The sequence below is a fragment of the Tachyglossus aculeatus genome, chromosome 10 (assembly GCF_015852505.1).
Source record: "Tachyglossus aculeatus isolate mTacAcu1 chromosome 10, mTacAcu1.pri, whole genome shotgun sequence".
NCBI classification, from domain to species: Eukaryota; Metazoa; Chordata; class Mammalia; order Monotremata; family Tachyglossidae; genus Tachyglossus; species Tachyglossus aculeatus.
The window spans coordinates 54326162-54343538 of record NC_052075.1 but is presented as its reverse complement, the minus strand read 5'-3'; the positions used below and the strand labels follow the sequence as shown (position 1 = coordinate 54343538).

Here is a 17377-nt window from a genome sequence, read left to right as displayed (position 1 = left end):
GCGCTTAGTACAGCGCTCTGCACACAGTGAGCGCTCAATAAATACGATTGATGATGATCTGTTCGTTCAATGGTATTTATTCAGCGGTTACCGTGTACTAAGCGCTTGGGACAGACTACTCCCACCTGCTTAGACTCACAGTCTTTTAGACTGTGAGCCCACTGTTGGGTAGGGACCGCCTCTATATGTTGCCAGTTTGTACTTCCCAAGCGCTTAGTACAGCGCTCTGCACACAGTAAGCGCTCAATAAATACGATTGATGATGATGGTGATCTGTTCGTTCAATGGTATTTATTCAGCGGTTACCGGGTACTAAGCGCTTGGGACAGACTACTCCCACCTGCTTAGACTCACAGTCTTTTAGACTGAGAGCCCACTGTTGGGTAGGGACCGTCTCTAGATGTTGCCAATTTCTACTTCCCAAGCGCTTAGTACAGCGCTCTGCACACAGTGAGCGCTCAATAAATACGATTGATGATGATCTGTTCGTTCAATGGTATTTATTCAGCGGTTACCGTGTACTAAGCGCTTGGGACAGACTACTCCCACCTGCTTAGACTCACAGTCTTTCAGACTGTGAGCCCACTGTTGGGTAGGGACCGTCTCTAGATGTTGCCAACTTGGACCTCCCAAGCGCTTAGCACAGTGCTCTGCACACAGTAAGCGCTCAATAAATACGATTGATTGATTGATTAGGACAGGGCTCTAACATAGGGGCTCAGAACGCACTGTTGATCAGTCAGTCAATCAGTGGCGATAAGAAGGAAATAATGATAGCATTTATTAAGCGCTTACTATGTGCCAAGCACTGTTCTGAGCGCCGGGGAGGTTACAAGGTGATCAGGTTGTCCCACGGGGGGCTCAGAGTCTTCATCCCCATTTTACAGATGAGGTAGCTGAGGCACAGAGAAGTGAAGTGACTTGTCCAAAGTCACATGGCTGACAATCGGCGGAACTGGGATTTGAACCCATGACCTCAGACTCCAAAGCCCGGGCTCTTCCCACTGAGCCACGCTGCTTCTCTGGTATTTATTGAGTGCTTACTATACGCAGAGCACTGTTCTAAGCACTTGGGAGAATAATAATAATAATAATGGTATTTGATAAGTGCTTACTATATGCAGAGCACTGTTCTAAGCACTTGGGAGAATAATAATAATGGTATTTGATAAGCGCTTACTATGTGCCAAGCACTGTTCTAAGCGCCAGGGAGGTTGCAAGGTGATCAGGTTGTCCCACGGGGGGCTCACAGTCTTCATCCCCATTTTACAGATGAGGTAGCTGAGGCACAGAGAAGTTAAGTGACTTGTCCAAAGTCACATGGCTGACAATCGGCGGAGCCGGGATTTGAACCCATGACCTCAGACTCCAAAGCCCGGGCTCTTCCCACTGAGCCATGCTGCTTCTCTGGTATTTACTGAGTGCTTACTATACGCAGAGCACTGTTCTAAGCACTTGGGAATATAATAATAATAATAATAATAATAATAATAATAATAATAATAATATTTGATAAGCGCTTACTATGTGCCAGGCACTGTTCTAAGCCCTGGGGTAGATACAAGATAATCAGGTTGGGCATAGTCCCTGTCCCACGTGGGGCTCACAGTCTCAATTCCATTTTAGAAGCAGTATGGCTCAGTAGAAAGAGCCCAGGCTTGGGAGTCAGAGGTCATGGGTTCAAATCCCGGCTCTGCCAGTTGTCAGCCGTGTGACTTTGGGTAAGTCACTTCACTTCTCTGGGCCCCAGTTACCTCCTCTGTAAAATGGGGATGGAGACTGTGAGTCCCCCGTGGGACAACCCGATCACCCTGGAACCTCCCTGGCGCTTAGAACAGTGCTTTGCACACAGTAAGCACTCCATTCATTCATTCAGTCGTATGTATTGAGCGCTTACTGTGTGCAGAACACTGTACTAAGCGCTTGGGAAGTCCAAGTTGGCAACATATAGAGACGGTCCCTGCCCAACAGCGGGCTCACAGTCTAGAAGGGGGAGACAGAGAACAAAAAAAAAAAATTAACAAAATAAAATAAATAGAACAAATATGAACAAATAAAATAGAGTAATAAATACATACAAACATATACACATATATATGCACATATACATATACATGCACACATACACACATACATACATATATACATATACATGCATATAATACACATATACATATACATGCATATATACACATACACATGCATACATACATATATACATATACATGCATCTATACATATATATGCATATATACCTATATGCATATACATGCACATACATACATGTGCATGTATATACACATACTTGTATATATATGCATGTATATATATATGCATAGAGAAGCAGCGTGGCTCAGTGGAAAGAGCCCGGGCTTTGGTGTCAGAGGTCATGGGTTCAAATCCCGGCTCCGCCACTTGTCAGCTGTGTGACTTTGGGCAAGTCACTTCACTTCTCTGGGCCTCAGTTACTTCATCTGTAAAATGGGGATTAAGACTGTGAGCCCCCCGTGGGGCAACCCGATCACCTTGTCACTTCCCCAGCGCTTAGAACAGTGCTTTGCACATAGTAAGCGCTTAATAAATGCCATTATTATTATTATTATATATACATGTATATGTATATATATGCATATACCATATGCATATATCCATATGCATATATCCATATACATGCATGTATGCACATATACATGTATATGCATACATACATATACATGTATATACATACATGCATATACATGTATATATACACATATATCACCATCATCATCAATCGTATTTATTGAGCGCTTACTATGTGCAGAGCACTGTACTAAGTGCTTGGGAAGTCCAAATTGGCAACATCTACAGACAGTCCCTACCCAACAGTGGGCTCACAGTCTAAAAGGGGGAGACGGAGAACAAAACCCAACAGACTACCAAAATAAAATAAATAGAATAGAGATGCACAAATAAAATAAATAAATAAATAAATAAATAGAGTAATAAATATGTACAAACATATATACATATATATGTGTATATCATCATCATCATCAATCGTATTTATTGAGCGCTTACTATGTGCAGAGCACTGTACTAAGCGCTTGGGAAGTACAAACTGGCAACATATACGTAAGTACTAAGTACTATAATCATCATCATCAAATCGTATTTATTGAGCACTTACTATGTGCAGAGCACATAGTATACTATATATACTATGTATATATAGTATACACATATACTATATATATGTACATATAAGTACTAAGCGCTTAGTACAGTGCTCTGCACACAGTAAGCGCTCAATAAATACGATTGATTATATATATATATATATATATATATATATACGTGTCCATATAGACATAAATGCCATCATTATTATTATTTTCCAGTTGAGGGAACTGAGGCCCAGAGAAGTGAAGCGACTTGCCCAAGGTCACCCAGCGGACAAGTGGCAGGGCCGGGATGAGAACCCAGGTCCTTCTGTCTCTCAGACCCGGGCTCTAGCCATTAGGCTACACTGCTTCTCACGGTACAAGGGAAGTTAGCGGATTCATTCCCTGCCCATAAGGAGCTTACAGTCTGGGGCGGGGGGAAGAGAGACAGTAAAAGGAATAAATAATAATAATAATGGCATTTATTAAGCGCTTACTATGTGCAAGGCACTGTTCTAAGCGCTGGGGAGGTTACAAGGCGATCAGGTTGTCCCACGGGGGGGCTCACAGTCTTCACCCCCATTTCACAGATGAGGTCACTGAGGCCCAGAGAAGCTAAGTGAAATAAGTCATTTAGACTGTGAGCCCACTGTTGGGTAGGGACCGTCTCTATACGTTGCCAATTTGGACTTCCCAAGCGCTTAGTACAGTGCTCTGCACACAGTAAGCGCTCAATAAACACGATTGATGATTTAGAATAGATAATCTAAAGAGATGGATGAAGGCAACCCCCTGCCTCCTGACCAGGAAAGGGCCGCGGGGTGGGGAGGGGGCCGTGCCGGGGTCCGGTACCTTGGTCGTGGGGGGCCGCACGTGTGCCAGCAGCTTGTACACGTTCCAGTTATTCTGGAAACTCCTGCGAGGGTAATTCCGGTGTTTAGTAGGCGCTGACTACTTGCCAATCAATCAATCAATCAATCAATCGTATTTATTGAGCGCTTACTATGTGCAGAGCACTGTACTAAGCGCTTGGGAAGTACAAATTGGCAACACATAGAGACAGTCCCTACCCAACAGTGGGCTCACAGTCTAAAAGGGGGAGACAGAGAACAGAACCAAACATACCAACAAAATAAAATAAATAGGATAGAAATGTACAAGTAAAATAAATAAATAAATAAATAAATAGAGTAATAAATATGTACAACCATATATACATCTAATACAGGTGCTGTGGGGAAGGGAAGGAGGTAAGATGGGGGGGATGGAGAGGGGGACGAGGGGGAGAGGAGGGAAGGGGCTCAGTCTGGGAAGGCCTCCTGGAGGAGGTGAGCTCTCAGCAGGGCCTTGAAGGGAGGAAGAGAGCTAGCTTGGCGGAGGGGCAGAGGGAGGCCATTCCAGGCCCGGGGGATGACGTGGGCCGGGCACTGGACTGAGCGCCGGGGTGGATACGAGTCATTCGGGTTGGACGGGGGCTCACCGTCTCAATCCCCATTTTACAGATGGGGTAACTGAGGCACGGAGAAGTAAAGGGGCTGGCCCACAGTCAGTGGTGGCAGCGGGATTAGAACCCGTGATCCTCCTACTCCCAGGCCCGGGCTCTAACCATTACGCACGGGTGGTCCCTTGAGGCCGAGGGTCCGGGAAAGCCCCTAAATGGTCCACTCCATCCTCCCTCTAGGCTCTATAGGACCTCTCCCTTCCCACCCCAATACTAATAGAAATGTCGCTATCTATTAAGCGTTTGTGCCCAGCACTGTACTAAGCGCTGAATTAGATGCAAGGGAATCAGGCTGGGCACAATCCCTGCCCCACACTAAGTTCACAGGATAAGTAGGAGGGAGAATAGATGTTTCCACCCCCCCATCTTACCTCCTTCCCTTCCCCACAGCACCTGTATATATGTATATATGTTTGTACATATTTATTACTCTTTTTATTTATTTATTTTACTTGTCCATATCTATTCTATTTATTTTATTTTGTTAGTACGTTTGGTTTTGTTCTCTGTCTCCCCCGTTTAGACTGTGAGCCCACTATTGGGTAGGGACCGTCTCTAGATGTTGCCAACTTGGACTTCCCAAGCGCTTAGTACAGTGCTCTGCCCACAGTAAGCGCTCAATAAATACGACTGATGATGTTTCTAGTCTTTATTTCATATTCTACAGAATAGAGAATAGATGCGGGAGAAGCAGCGTGGCTCAGTGGAAAGAGCCCGAGCTTTGGAGTCAGAGGTTGTGGGTTCAAATCCCGGCTCTGCCTACTGTCAGCTGGGTGACTTTGGGCCAGTCACTTCACTTCTCTGGGCCTTCGTTGCCTCATCTGTAAAATGGGGATTAAGACCGTGAGCCCCCCCGTGGGCCAACCTGATCACCTTGTCACCTCCCCAGCGCTTAGAACAGTGCTTTGCATGTAGTAAGCGCTTAATAAATGCCATCATTGTCATTATGTTTGATCCCCATTTTACAGATGAGGTCCGGAAAAGGTGAATGACTTGTCCAAGGTCACACGGCAGGGACGTGGCAGGGCCAAGATTAGGATCCAGGTCGTTGGTCCCCCAGAGCCCGAGCTCTTTCCAGCAGGTTGACGATGACGATGATGGTATTTGTTAAGCGCTTACTACGTGCAGAGCACTGTTCTAAGCGCTGGGGAGGTTACAAGGTGATCAGGTTGTCCCACGGGGGGGCTCACAGTCTTAAGCCCCATTTTCCAGATGAGGTAACTGAGGCCCAGAGAAGTGATTTATTATTTATTTTATTTTGTTAGTATCTTTTGTTTTGTTGTCTGTCTCCCCCTTCTAGACCGTGAGCCTGCTGTTGGGTAGGGCCCGTCTCTAGATGTGGCCAGCTTGGACTTCCCAAGCGCTTAGTCCAGTGCTCTGCACAGAGTAAGCGCTCAATAAATAGGATTGATTGATTGATTGAGGTGACTTGCCCAAAGTCACCCAGCTGACGGTTGGAGGGGCCGGGATTTGAACCCACGACCTCTGACTCCAAATCAATCAATCAATTGTATTGATTGAGCGCTTACTGTGTGCACAGCACTGTACTAAGCGCTTGGGAAGTCCAAGTTGGCCACATCTAGAGACAGTCCCTACCCAACAGTGGGCTCACAGTCTAAAAGGGGGAGACAGAGAACAAAACCAAACATACTAACAAAATAAAATAGATAAATAACATGTACAAGTAAAATAAACGGGGTAGTAAATATGTACAAATATATACGGGTGCTGTGGGGAGGGGGAGGAGAGGAGACTGAGGAGAGGGCTCAGTCTGGGAAGGCCTCCTGGAGGTGAGCTCTCCCACATGGGGCTCACGGTCTTCATCCCCATTTTACAGATGAGGGAAGTGCGGCCCAGAGAAGTGAAGTGACTTGCCCGAAGTCACCCAGCTGCCAGTTGGCAGAGCCGGGATTTGAACCCGTGACCTCTTGATGGCGGCGGTTGTTCCGGATGGCCACAAAGCCCGGGCTCTTTCCCCCGAGCCACGAGGTTAGGCCGCCTGTCCCCCGTCCCCTCCTCTCCGTCGCCGTCCCCGCATCCCTCCCCGTCCGCCCCGGGCCTCACCGGCCTCTCAGCTTCACGGCGTCCTCGAACCTCTTCTCGTCCATGGCCTTGGTCACGTCCTTGGTCTGGGGGCCGAGCGGGGACCGGTCAGCGGCCGGGGCGGGGGGGCCGCCGCCTCCGCCGACGGGGAGGACGGTGGGGGTCGGGGACGGGGTGACCCCAAGGCCCCGCGCGGCAGGTCACTCACCACCTGGACGCACTCCATGAGGGGCAGGCGGACGGCCTGGTTGCCGGACAGACTGACGACGCAGGCCGGGGTGTCGGGGGTCCCCTCCAGCAGGGCCATGACGGCTTCCACGCCCATGCGGCTGCCCTGGGGCGACGGGGGGCACGGGGGGGAGGTCAGAGGGGCGGCACGGTGTGGGCCGGGGGGCGCGAGACGGGTTACGGGATGCCCGCTTTGGGGTCCGCCTGGCCTGCACTGGGGCTCGGGAGGCCAAGGTTCAGTTTTTTTTTAAAAAAAATGGCATTTATTATCATCAGCATCATCACCAGTCGTATCTATTGAGCGCTTACTATGTGCAGAGCACTGGACTAAGCGCTTGGGAAGTCCAAATTGGCAACATAGAGAGACAGTCCCTACCCAACAGTGGGCTCGCAGTCTAAAAGGGGAAGACAGAGAACAAAACCAAACATACTAACAAAATAAAATAAATAGAATAGATAGGTACAAGTAAAATAAATAGAGTAATAAATATGTACGAACATATACACATATACACAAAAATAATAATAATAGCATTTATTAAGCACTTACTATGTGCAGAGCACTGGACTAAGCGCTTGGGAAGTCCAAATTGGCAACATAGAGAGACAGTCCCTACCCAACAGTGGGCTCACAGTCTAAAAGGGGAAGACAGAGAACAAAACCAAACATACTAACAAAATAAAATAAATGGAATAGATAGGTACAAGTAAAATAGAGTAATAAATATGTACGAACATATATACATATATACAAAAATAATAATAATAGCATTTATTAAGCAGTTACTATGTGCAGAGCACTGGACTAAGCGCTTGGGAAGTACAAGTTGGCAACATAGAGAGACAGGCCCTACCCAACAGTGGGCTCACAGTCTAAAAGGGGGAGACAGAGAACAAAACCAAACATACTAACAAAATAAAATAAATAGAATAGATACGCACAAATAAAATAGAGTAATAAATATGTATGAACATATATACATAAATAATAATAATAGCATTTATTAAGCACTTACTATGTGCAGAGCACTGGACTAAGCGCTTGGGAAGTACAAATTGGCAACATAGAGAGACAGTCCCTACCCAACAGTGGGCTCACAGTCTAAAAGGGGAAGACAGAGAACAAAACCAAACATACTAACAAAATAAAATAGAATAGATATGGACAAGTAAAATAAATAAATAAATAGAGTAATATGTACGAACATATATACATAAATAATAACATTTATTAAGCACTTACTATGTGCAAAGCACTGCTCTAAGCGCCGGGGAGGTTACAAGGTGATCAGGTTGTCCCACGAGGGACTCCCAGTCTTCATCCCCATTTTCCAGATGAGGTCACTGAGGCCCAGAGAAGTGACTTGCCCAAAGTCACCCAGCTGACAATTGGCAGAGCTGGGATTTGAACCCGTGACCTCTGACTCCAAAGCCCGGGCTCTTTCCTACTGAGCCACGCTGCTTCTCTTCAGTTCAGTTCAGTTCAGTCGTCCCACAAGTCGAAGGCCGAAGTCCCTGGTGGCTCCATGCCGGGGGTGGGGGAATCAGACGGGTTCCTCGTGGCCCGTGGCCATGGGGGTCCAGCGTGGCTCGGTGGAAAGAGCCCGGGCTTTGGAGTCAGGGGTCACGGGTTCAAGCCCCGGCTCCGCCAACGGTCAGCTGGGTGACTGTGGGCAAGTCACTTCACTTCTCTGAGCCCCAGTGACCTCATCGGGAAAATGGGGGGGACTAAGACCGTGAGCCCCTCATGGGACAACTTGATCACCTTGTATCTCCCCCAGCTCTCCGATCAGTGTTTTGCACTTAGTAAGCGCTTAACAAATGCCATCATTATTATTGTAACCTCCCCAGTGCTTAGAACAGTGCTGTGCACATAGTAAGTGCTTAACAAATGCCATCATTATTATTATTATTATTATTGTAACCTCCCCAGCGCTTAGAACAGTGCTATGCACATGGTAAGGCCTTAATAAATGCCATTATTATTATTATTATTATTATTGTTGTAACCTCCCCAGCGCTTAGAACAATGCTTTGCACATAGTAAGCACTTAACAAATGCCATCATTATTATTATTGTAGCCTCCCCAGCGCTTAGAACAGTGCTTTGCACATAGTAAGTGCTTAACAAATGCCATTATTATTATTATTGTAACCTCCCCAGTGCTTAGAACAGTGCTTTGCACATAGTAAGTGCTTAACAAATGCCATTATTATTATTATTGTAACCTCCCCAGTGCTTAGAACAACGCTTTGCACATAGTAAGCGCTTAACAAATGCCATCATCATTATTACTATTATTGTAACCTCCCCAGCGCTTAAAACAGTGCTTTGCACATAGTAAGTGCTTAACAAATGTCATTATTATTATTATTATTATTATTATTATTATTGTTGTAACCTCCCCAGTGCTTAGAACAGTGCTTTGCACATAGTAAGCGCTTAACAAATGCCATTATTATTATTATTATTATTGTAACCTCCCTAGTGCTTAGAACAGTGCTTTGCACATAGTAAGTGCTTAACAAATGCCATTATTATTATTATTATTATTGTAACCTCCCCAGTGCTTAGAACAATGCTTTGCACATAGTAAGCACTTAACAAATGCCATCATTATTATTATTATTATTATTGTAACCTCCCCAGTGCTTAGAACAATGCTTTGCACATAGTAAGTGCTTAACAAATGCCATTATTATTATTATTATTGTGACCTCCCCAGTGCTTAGAACAGTGCTTTGCACATAGTAAGCGCTTAACAAATGCCATTATTATTATTATTGTAACCTCCCCAGTGCTTAGAACAGTGCTTTGCACATAGTAAGTGCTTAACAAATGCCATTATTATTATTATTGTAACCTCCCCAGCGCTTAGAACAGTGCTTTGCACATAGTAAATGCTTAACAAATGCCATTATTATTATTATTATTGTAACCTCCCCAGCGCTTAGAACAGTGCTTTGCACATAGTAAACGCTTAATAAATGCCATCATTATTATTATTATTACCCCCTGCGGGGAGGATGGGTCACTTCTGGGGCCGGCTGGGCCGCCTGTCTGTCTCTCTGGGCTGCCTTTTTCCTTTTTTTAATGCTACCTGTTAAACACTTACGACGTGCCAGGCACTGTATTAAACGGCGGGGTAGATATAACGTAATCAGTCCCCGTCCCACACGGGGCTGACACTCTTAATCCCCATTTTACAGACGAGGGGACCGAGGCCCGCAGAAGCGAAGCAAGTCACACGGCGGCGGACAGGCGGTGCAGCGGGGAGGAGGACCCGGTCCCTCGGACGCCCGGGCGCTTTCCATCATCAATCCTATTTATTGAGCGCTTGCTGCGTGTACTAAGCGCTTGGGAAGTCCAAGTTGGCAACATATAGAGACGGTCCCTACCCAACAGTGGGCTCACAGTCTTTCCACTAAGGCCGCGCCATCCGTCCGTCCGTCCGTCCGTCCGTCTCCGGCTAGACGGCCGGAGCTGCCTGTCCGGGCCGTCCGGCCGTCCGTGAGGGTGTCCGTCGGGCCCGGGGGAGTCTCGGGGGGCGAGATGGACGGCGGTGGCAGGGGAGGCCGGGGTTCTGGCGATCCCTACCAGGATCCGGTCGAAGGCCGAGGGCGTCCCGCCGCGCTGCACGTGGCCCAGGATGGTGACGCGCGTGTCGTAGGCCAGCCGCTTCACCACCAGCTGCGGGCCCGCACACGGACGGACACGGACAGAGAGATGGGGCAGAGGGACCGCGAGCCAGTCCCGGGTCCTGAGGTACGGGGGAGTCCAGCGGCCCCCTCCCTTCCGGCCCAGCCGACTCCCGCCACCCCCGCGCCCGCCCCGGCAGGAAGGAGTGCGGACGGTCAGCCCGGGGTCACCCCCGCCGGACACGTGCGTGCAGCTACCCCTCTTCCCGTGCCCCCCGACCGCCCACCAGCAGCCTTCCCATCTGCAAGGGGCAGCTGGGGACGGGTCAGAGGTCAGAGAGGAGAGGCCTTAGGCGGCCCGGACGGCCCCGCGCTCACGTTCTTGATGTCCTCCGACGTGATGGGCTTCCCGTGCTTGTCGATGGCGCCCTCGGCCACGATGATGATATTCAGGCGGGAGCCGCGGCCCCGGGTCTGGCACGGGGGAGGGGGCAGGGACCGTCAGGGGCCCACGGGGACGGGGGTTGGACCGTCAGCGGGGACTTCCGGGGACGGGGGGCATCGGGGGACGCGGGGACAGGACGGTCAGAGGCAGGGGATGGCGGTGACCAAGTAAAATCTCCTCACTCTCGGGTTCAAGGCTGTCCATCACCTCGCCCCCTCCTACCTCACCTCCCTTCTCTCCTTCTCCAGCCCATCCCACACCCTCCGCTCCTCTGCTGCTAATCTCCTCACCGTTAGGCCTCGTTCTCACCTGTCCCACCATTGACGCCCGGCCCCCATCCTCTCCCTGGCCCGGAATACCCTCCCTCGCCAAGCTCGCTCTCTTCCCCCCTTCAAATCCCTACTGAGAGCTCACCTCCTCCAGGAGGCCTTCCCAGACCAAGCCCCCTTTTTCCTCTCCTCCGCCCCATCCTTCCCCTCCCCACAGCCCCCGTCTATATGTTTGTACAGATTTATTACTCTATTTATTTTACTTGTACATACTTACTATTCTATTTGTCAATGATGTGCCTATAGCTTTAATTCTATTTGTCCTGACGATTTTGACACCCGTCCACCTGTTTGGTTTTGTCGTCCGTCTCCCCCTTCTAGACCGGGAGCCCGTTGTTGGGTAGGGACCGTCTCTCTACGTGGCCGACTTGGACTTCCCAAGCACTCCGCAATCAATCAATTAATCGTATTTATTGAGCGCTTACTGTGTGCAGAGCACTGGACTAAGCGCTTGGGAAGTACAAGTTGGCAACATATAGAGGCAGTCCCTACCCAACAGGAGGCTCACCCAGTAAGCGCTCAATAAATACGACTGAATGACCAGTAAGCGCTCAATCAATCAATCAATCAATCGTATTTATCGAGTGCTTACTGTGTGCACTGTAACTTACTGTGTTACTGTAACTTACTGTTACTGTAACTTACTGTGTAACTTACTGTGTTCCCCCTCGTCCCCCTCTTCCCCCTCGTCCCCCTCTCCATCCCCCCCATCTTACCTCCTTCCCTTCCCCAACAGCACCTGTATATATGTATATATGTTTGTACATATTTATTACTCTATTTATTTATTTTACTTGTACATATCTATTCTATTTATTTTATTTTGTTAGTACGTTTGGTTTTGCTCTCTGTCTCCCCCCTTTTAGACTATGAGCCCACTCTTGGGTAGGGACTGTCTCTATATGTTGCCAATTTGTACTTCCCAAGCGCTTAGTACAGTGCTCTGCACATAGTAAGCGCTCAATAAATACGATTGATGATGATGCTGATGATCGGGTTGGACGCAGGCCTTGTCCCTCAGCGGGCTCTTACCATGTGTATTACTCTATTTATTTAGTTATTTATTTATCTTATATTACTCTTTATTTATTAGTACATGTTTATTCTATTTATTTTATTTTGTTAATATGTTTTGTTTTGTTGTCTGTCTCCCCCTTCTAGACTGTGAACCCACTGTTGGGTAGGGACCATCTCTATATGTTGCCGATTTGTACTTCCCAAGCGCTTAGCACAGTGCTCTGCACATAGTAAGCACTCAATAAATACGATCGATGATGATGATGATGATCGGGTTGGACGCAGGCCTTGTCCCTCAGCGGGCTCTTACCATATGTATTACTCTATTTAGTTATTTATTTATCTTATATTACTCTTTATTTACTTATTTGTACATGTTTATTCTATTTATTTTATTTTGTTAATATGTTTTGTTTTGTTGTCTGTCTCCCCCTTCTAGACTGTGAACCCACTGTTGGGTAGGGGCCGTCTCTAGATGTTGCCGATTTGTACTTCCCAAGCGCTTAGTACAGTGCTCTGCACACAGTAAGCGCTCAATAAATACGATTGATGATGATGATGATGATCGGGTTGGACGCAGGCCTTGTCCCTCAGCGGGCTCTTACCATGTGTATTACTCTATTTAGTTATTTATTTATCTTATATTACTCTTTATTTACTTATTTGTATATGTTTATTCTACTTATTTTATTTTGTTAATATGTTTTGTTTTGTCGTCTGTCTCCCCCTTCTAGACTGTGAACCCACTGTTGGGTAGGGACCGTCTCTCTATGTTGCCCACTTGGACTTCCCAAGCGTTTAGTCCAGTGCTCTGCACACAGTAAGTGCTCCATAAATACGATTGAATGAATGAATGCACAGCGCTGTACTAAGCGCCTGGGAAGTCCAAGTTGGCAACATAGAGAGACGGTCCCTACCCAACAACGTGAATACGACTGACTGAATGAACGACCAGCAGGGATGGGGACAGGGCCCTCGGGATCAGACATGGACGACGGGAGCAGGCGCGGGAAGGGCAAGGCCGGTCACCTCGCTGAGCCGTCGGCACAGATGCTCCTCCCAGTCGTCCTCGGGGGGAGACTCGGGGATGAACACCCAGTCGGCGCCGCAGGCCAGAGCCGTGACCAGGGCCAGGTAGCTGTGGAGAGGGGTGGGCCGGGGGGCTGCCGCGACCGAGACCACCACCCGACCCTCCCCGCCGTCCGGCCCGCGAGGCGACGCCGGCCGCTGACCCCCAACTCACCCGCAGTGGCGGCCCATGACTTCCAGCACGAATGTCCTTTGGTGGCTGCGGAGACACCGGCGCGACGGGGGTCAGCGGGGTTAAGCGGGGTCCCGCGACCTTCCCCCCGCCGTCCCCCGCCATCCCCCGGCACCTCTGGGCGGTGGTGGTGATGGCGTCGACGATCTCCATGATGCGATGCAGGGCCGAGTCGGTCCCGATGGTCATGTCGGTGCCGCAGAAGTCGTTGTCGATGGAGCCCACCATGCCCACGATGTTCAGGTAGCTCGACTGCCGCGCCTCCTCCGCCGTGATGCCACCTGCGGGGACCCGCCGTCGAGTCACGCGGCCCTCGTCATCATCATCATCAATGATCGTATTTATTGAGCGCTTACTGTGTGCAGAGCACTGGACTAAGCGCTTGGGAAGTCCAAATTGGCAACGTATAGAGGCGGTCCCTACCCAACAGTGGGCTCACAGGCTAAAAGTAGCGCTGGGGAGGTTACAGGGTGATCAGGTTGTCCCACGCGGGGCTTACAATTTTAATCCCCATTTTCCACGCATGGCGTGGGCCAGGGGATGGGACACGTGGCAAGCGGCCCAGCCCACCAACACCGGCCGTGGCCCGGGTGGGGCCGCAGAGGGTGTGATCTGTGGGCGGGAGAAGGGCCCGAGGGTATGGCCTGTGACTGGGGACGTGGCCTGCGTTCGGAGGTGTGACGTCCCTTTGATAATAATAATAATGATGGCATTTATTAAGCGCTTACTATGTGCAAAGCACTGTTCTAAGCGCTGGGGAGGTTCCAAGGCAATCAGGTTGTCCCACAGGGGGGCTCCCAGTCTTCATCCCCATTTTCCAGATGAGGTCACTGAGGCCCAGAGAAGTGACTTGCCCAAAGTCACCCAGCTGACAATTGGTGGAGCCGGGATGTGAACCCGTGACCTCGGACTCCAAAGTCCGGGCTCTTTCCACCGAGCCACGCTGCTTCTCTAGGTACTGTTCTAAGCGCTGGGGAGGTTACAAGGCGATCAGGTTGTCCCACGGGGGGCTCACAGTCTTCATCCCCGTTTTACAGATGAGGTCACTGAGGCACAGAGAATAATAATAATAAGAAGAATGGCATTTATTAAGCACTTGCTACGTGCAAAGCACTGTTCTAAGTGCTGGGAAGGTTCCAAGATGATCAGGTTGTCCCACGGGGGGCTCACAGTCTTTTTTTTTTTTTAATGGCATTTATTAAGTGCTTACTATGTGCAAAGCACTGCTTCATCCCCATTTTCCAGATGAGGTCACTGAGGCACAGATAATAATAATAATGGCACTTATTAAGCGCTTACTCTGTGCAAAGCACTGTTCTAAGCGCTGGGGAGGTTCCAAGGCGATCAGCTTGTCCCACGGGGGGCTCACAGTCTTCATCTCCATTTTACAGATGAGGAAACTGAGGCACAGAGAAGTGACTTGCCCAAAGTCACACAGCTGACAGTTGGCGGAGCCGGGATGTGAAAGCCCGGGCTCTTTCCACCGAGCCACGCTGCTTCTCTAGGTACTGTTCTAAGCGCTGGGGAGGTTACAAGGCGATCAGGTTGTCCCACGGGGGGCTCACAGTCTTCATCCCCATTTTACAGATTAGGTCACTGAGGCCCAGAGAATAATAATAATAATAATAATAATAATGGCATTTATTAAGCACTTGCTATGTGCAAAGCACTGTTCTAAGTGCTGGGGAGGTTCCAAGATGATCAGATTGTCCCACGGGGGGCTCACAGTCTTCATCCCTATTTTCCAGATGAGGTCACTGAGGCACAGATAATAATAATAATGGCACTTATTAAGCGCTTACTCTGTGCAAAGCACTGTTCTAAGCGCTGGGGAGGTTCCAAGGCGATCAGCTTATCCCACGGGGGGCTCACAGTCTTCATCCCCATTTACAGATGAGGGAACTGAGGCACAGAGAAGTGACTTGCCCAACGTCACCCAGCTGACAATTGGCGGAGCGGGATTAGAACCCATGACCTCTGACTCCAAAGCCCAGGCTCTTTCCACTGAGCCATGCTGCTTTGATAGGGGGTATGGCCTGCAGCCAGGGGAGGGGTCTGGAGGGTTTGGCCGGGCCTCAGGGGGCATGACCCGTAGCCAGAAGTGTGGTCCGTGGAGGGTCAGGGCCCATCAATCAATCAATTGTATTTATTGAGTGCTTACTGTGTGCACAGCACTGGACTAAGCGCTTGGGAAGTCCAAGTTGGCAACAAAGAGAGACGGTCCCTACCCAACAGTGGGCTCACCGTCTAGAAGGGGGAATCTGCTCCAGGCAGGATGCAGTACCCCGTTCCTTCATTCATTCAATCGTATTTATTGAGCGCTTACTGTGTGCAGAGCACCGGACTAAGCGCTTGGGAAGTCCAAGTCGGCGACATAGAGAGACGGTCCCTACCCAACAGTGGGCTCGCCGTCTAGAAGGGGGAATCTGCTCCAGGCAGGATGCAGTACCCGGTTCCTTCATTCATTCAGTTGTATTTATTGAGCAATTACTGTGTGCAGAACACCGGACTAAGCGCTTGGTAAGTCCAAGTTGGTGACATAGAGAGACGGTCCCTACCCAACAGTGGGCTCGCAGTCTAGAAGGGGGAATCCGCTCCAGGCAGGATGCAGTACCCGGTTCCTTCATTCATTCAGTCGTATTTATTGAGCACTTACTGTGTGCAGAGCACTGGACTAAGCGCTTGGGAAGTCCAAGTTGGCAACACAGAGAGACGGTCCCTACCCAACAGTGGGCTCGCCGTCTAGAAGGGGGAATCTGCTCCAGGCAGGATGCAGTACCCGGTTCCTTCATTCATTCAATCCTATTTATTGAGCGCTTACTGTGTGCAGAGCACTGGACTAAGCGCTTGGGAAGTCCAAGTTGGCGACATAGAGAGACGGTCCCTCCCCAACAGTGGGCTCACCGTCTAGAAGGGGGAATCTGCTCCAGGCAGGATGCAGTACCCGGTTCCTTCCTTCATTCAATCGTATTTATTGAGCGCTTACTGTATGCAGAGCACCGGACTAAGCGCTTGGGAAGTCCAAGTTGGCAACACAGAGAGACGGTCCCTACCCAACAGTGGGCTCGCCGTCTAGAAGGGGGAATCTGCTCCAGGCAGGATGCAGTACCCGGTTCCTTCATTCATTCAATCCTATTTATTGAGCGCTTACTGTGTGCAGAGCACTGGACTAAGCGCTTGGGAAGTCCAAGTTGGCGACATAGAGAGACGGTCCCTCCCCAACAGTGGGCTCACCGTCTAGAAGGGGGAATCTGCTCCAGGCAGGATGCAGTACCCGGTTCCTTCCTTCATTCAATCGTATTTATTGAGCGCTTACTGTGTGCAGAGCACCGGACTAAGCGCTTGGGAAGTCCAAGTCGGTGACACAGAGAGACGGTCCCTACCCAACAGTGGGCTCGCCGTCTAGAAGGGGGAATCTGCTCCAGGCAGGATGCAGTACCCCGTTCCTTCATTCATTCAATCGTATTTATTGAGCGCTTACTGTGTGCAGAGCACCGGACTAAGCGCTTGGGAAGTCCAAGTCGGTGACATAGAGAGACGGTCCCTACCCAACAGTGGGCTCGCCGTCTAGAAGGGGGAATCTGCTCCAGGCAGGATGCAGTACCCGGTTCCTTCATTCATTCAGTTGTATTTATTGAGCACTTACTGTGTGCAGAGCACTGGACTAAGCGCTTGGGAAGTCCAAGTTGGCAACACAGAGAGACGGTCCCTGCCCAACAGTGGGCTCACCGTCTAGAAGTGTAGAAGGCCCATGCCAGGGGATGGGGCCTA

The 17377-nt window shown here is 49.3% G+C and overlaps 1 protein-coding gene across 3 annotated transcripts in view; it reads right to left on the bottom strand.

Annotated features, from left to right (window-relative positions):
- The window catches only part of PFKM (phosphofructokinase, muscle), a 63681-nt gene that overhangs the window by 18996 nt on the left and 27308 nt on the right, over window positions 1–17377 (bottom strand). For all 3 annotated transcript variants that reach the window (XM_038752616.1, XM_038752615.1, XM_038752617.1), the window contains exons 6-13: window positions 13722–13887; window positions 13589–13633; window positions 13375–13483; window positions 10933–11028; window positions 10514–10606; window positions 6896–7021; window positions 6709–6773; window positions 3996–4059 (exon numbers count right to left, since the gene is read on the bottom strand). In XM_038752616.1, the coding sequence (XP_038608544.1) occupies window positions 3996–4059; window positions 6709–6773; window positions 6896–7021; window positions 10514–10606; window positions 10933–11028; window positions 13375–13483; window positions 13589–13633; window positions 13722–13887 (764 nt within the window). The remainder of the gene's footprint in view (window positions 1–3995; window positions 4060–6708; window positions 6774–6895; window positions 7022–10513; window positions 10607–10932; window positions 11029–13374; window positions 13484–13588; window positions 13634–13721; window positions 13888–17377) is intronic.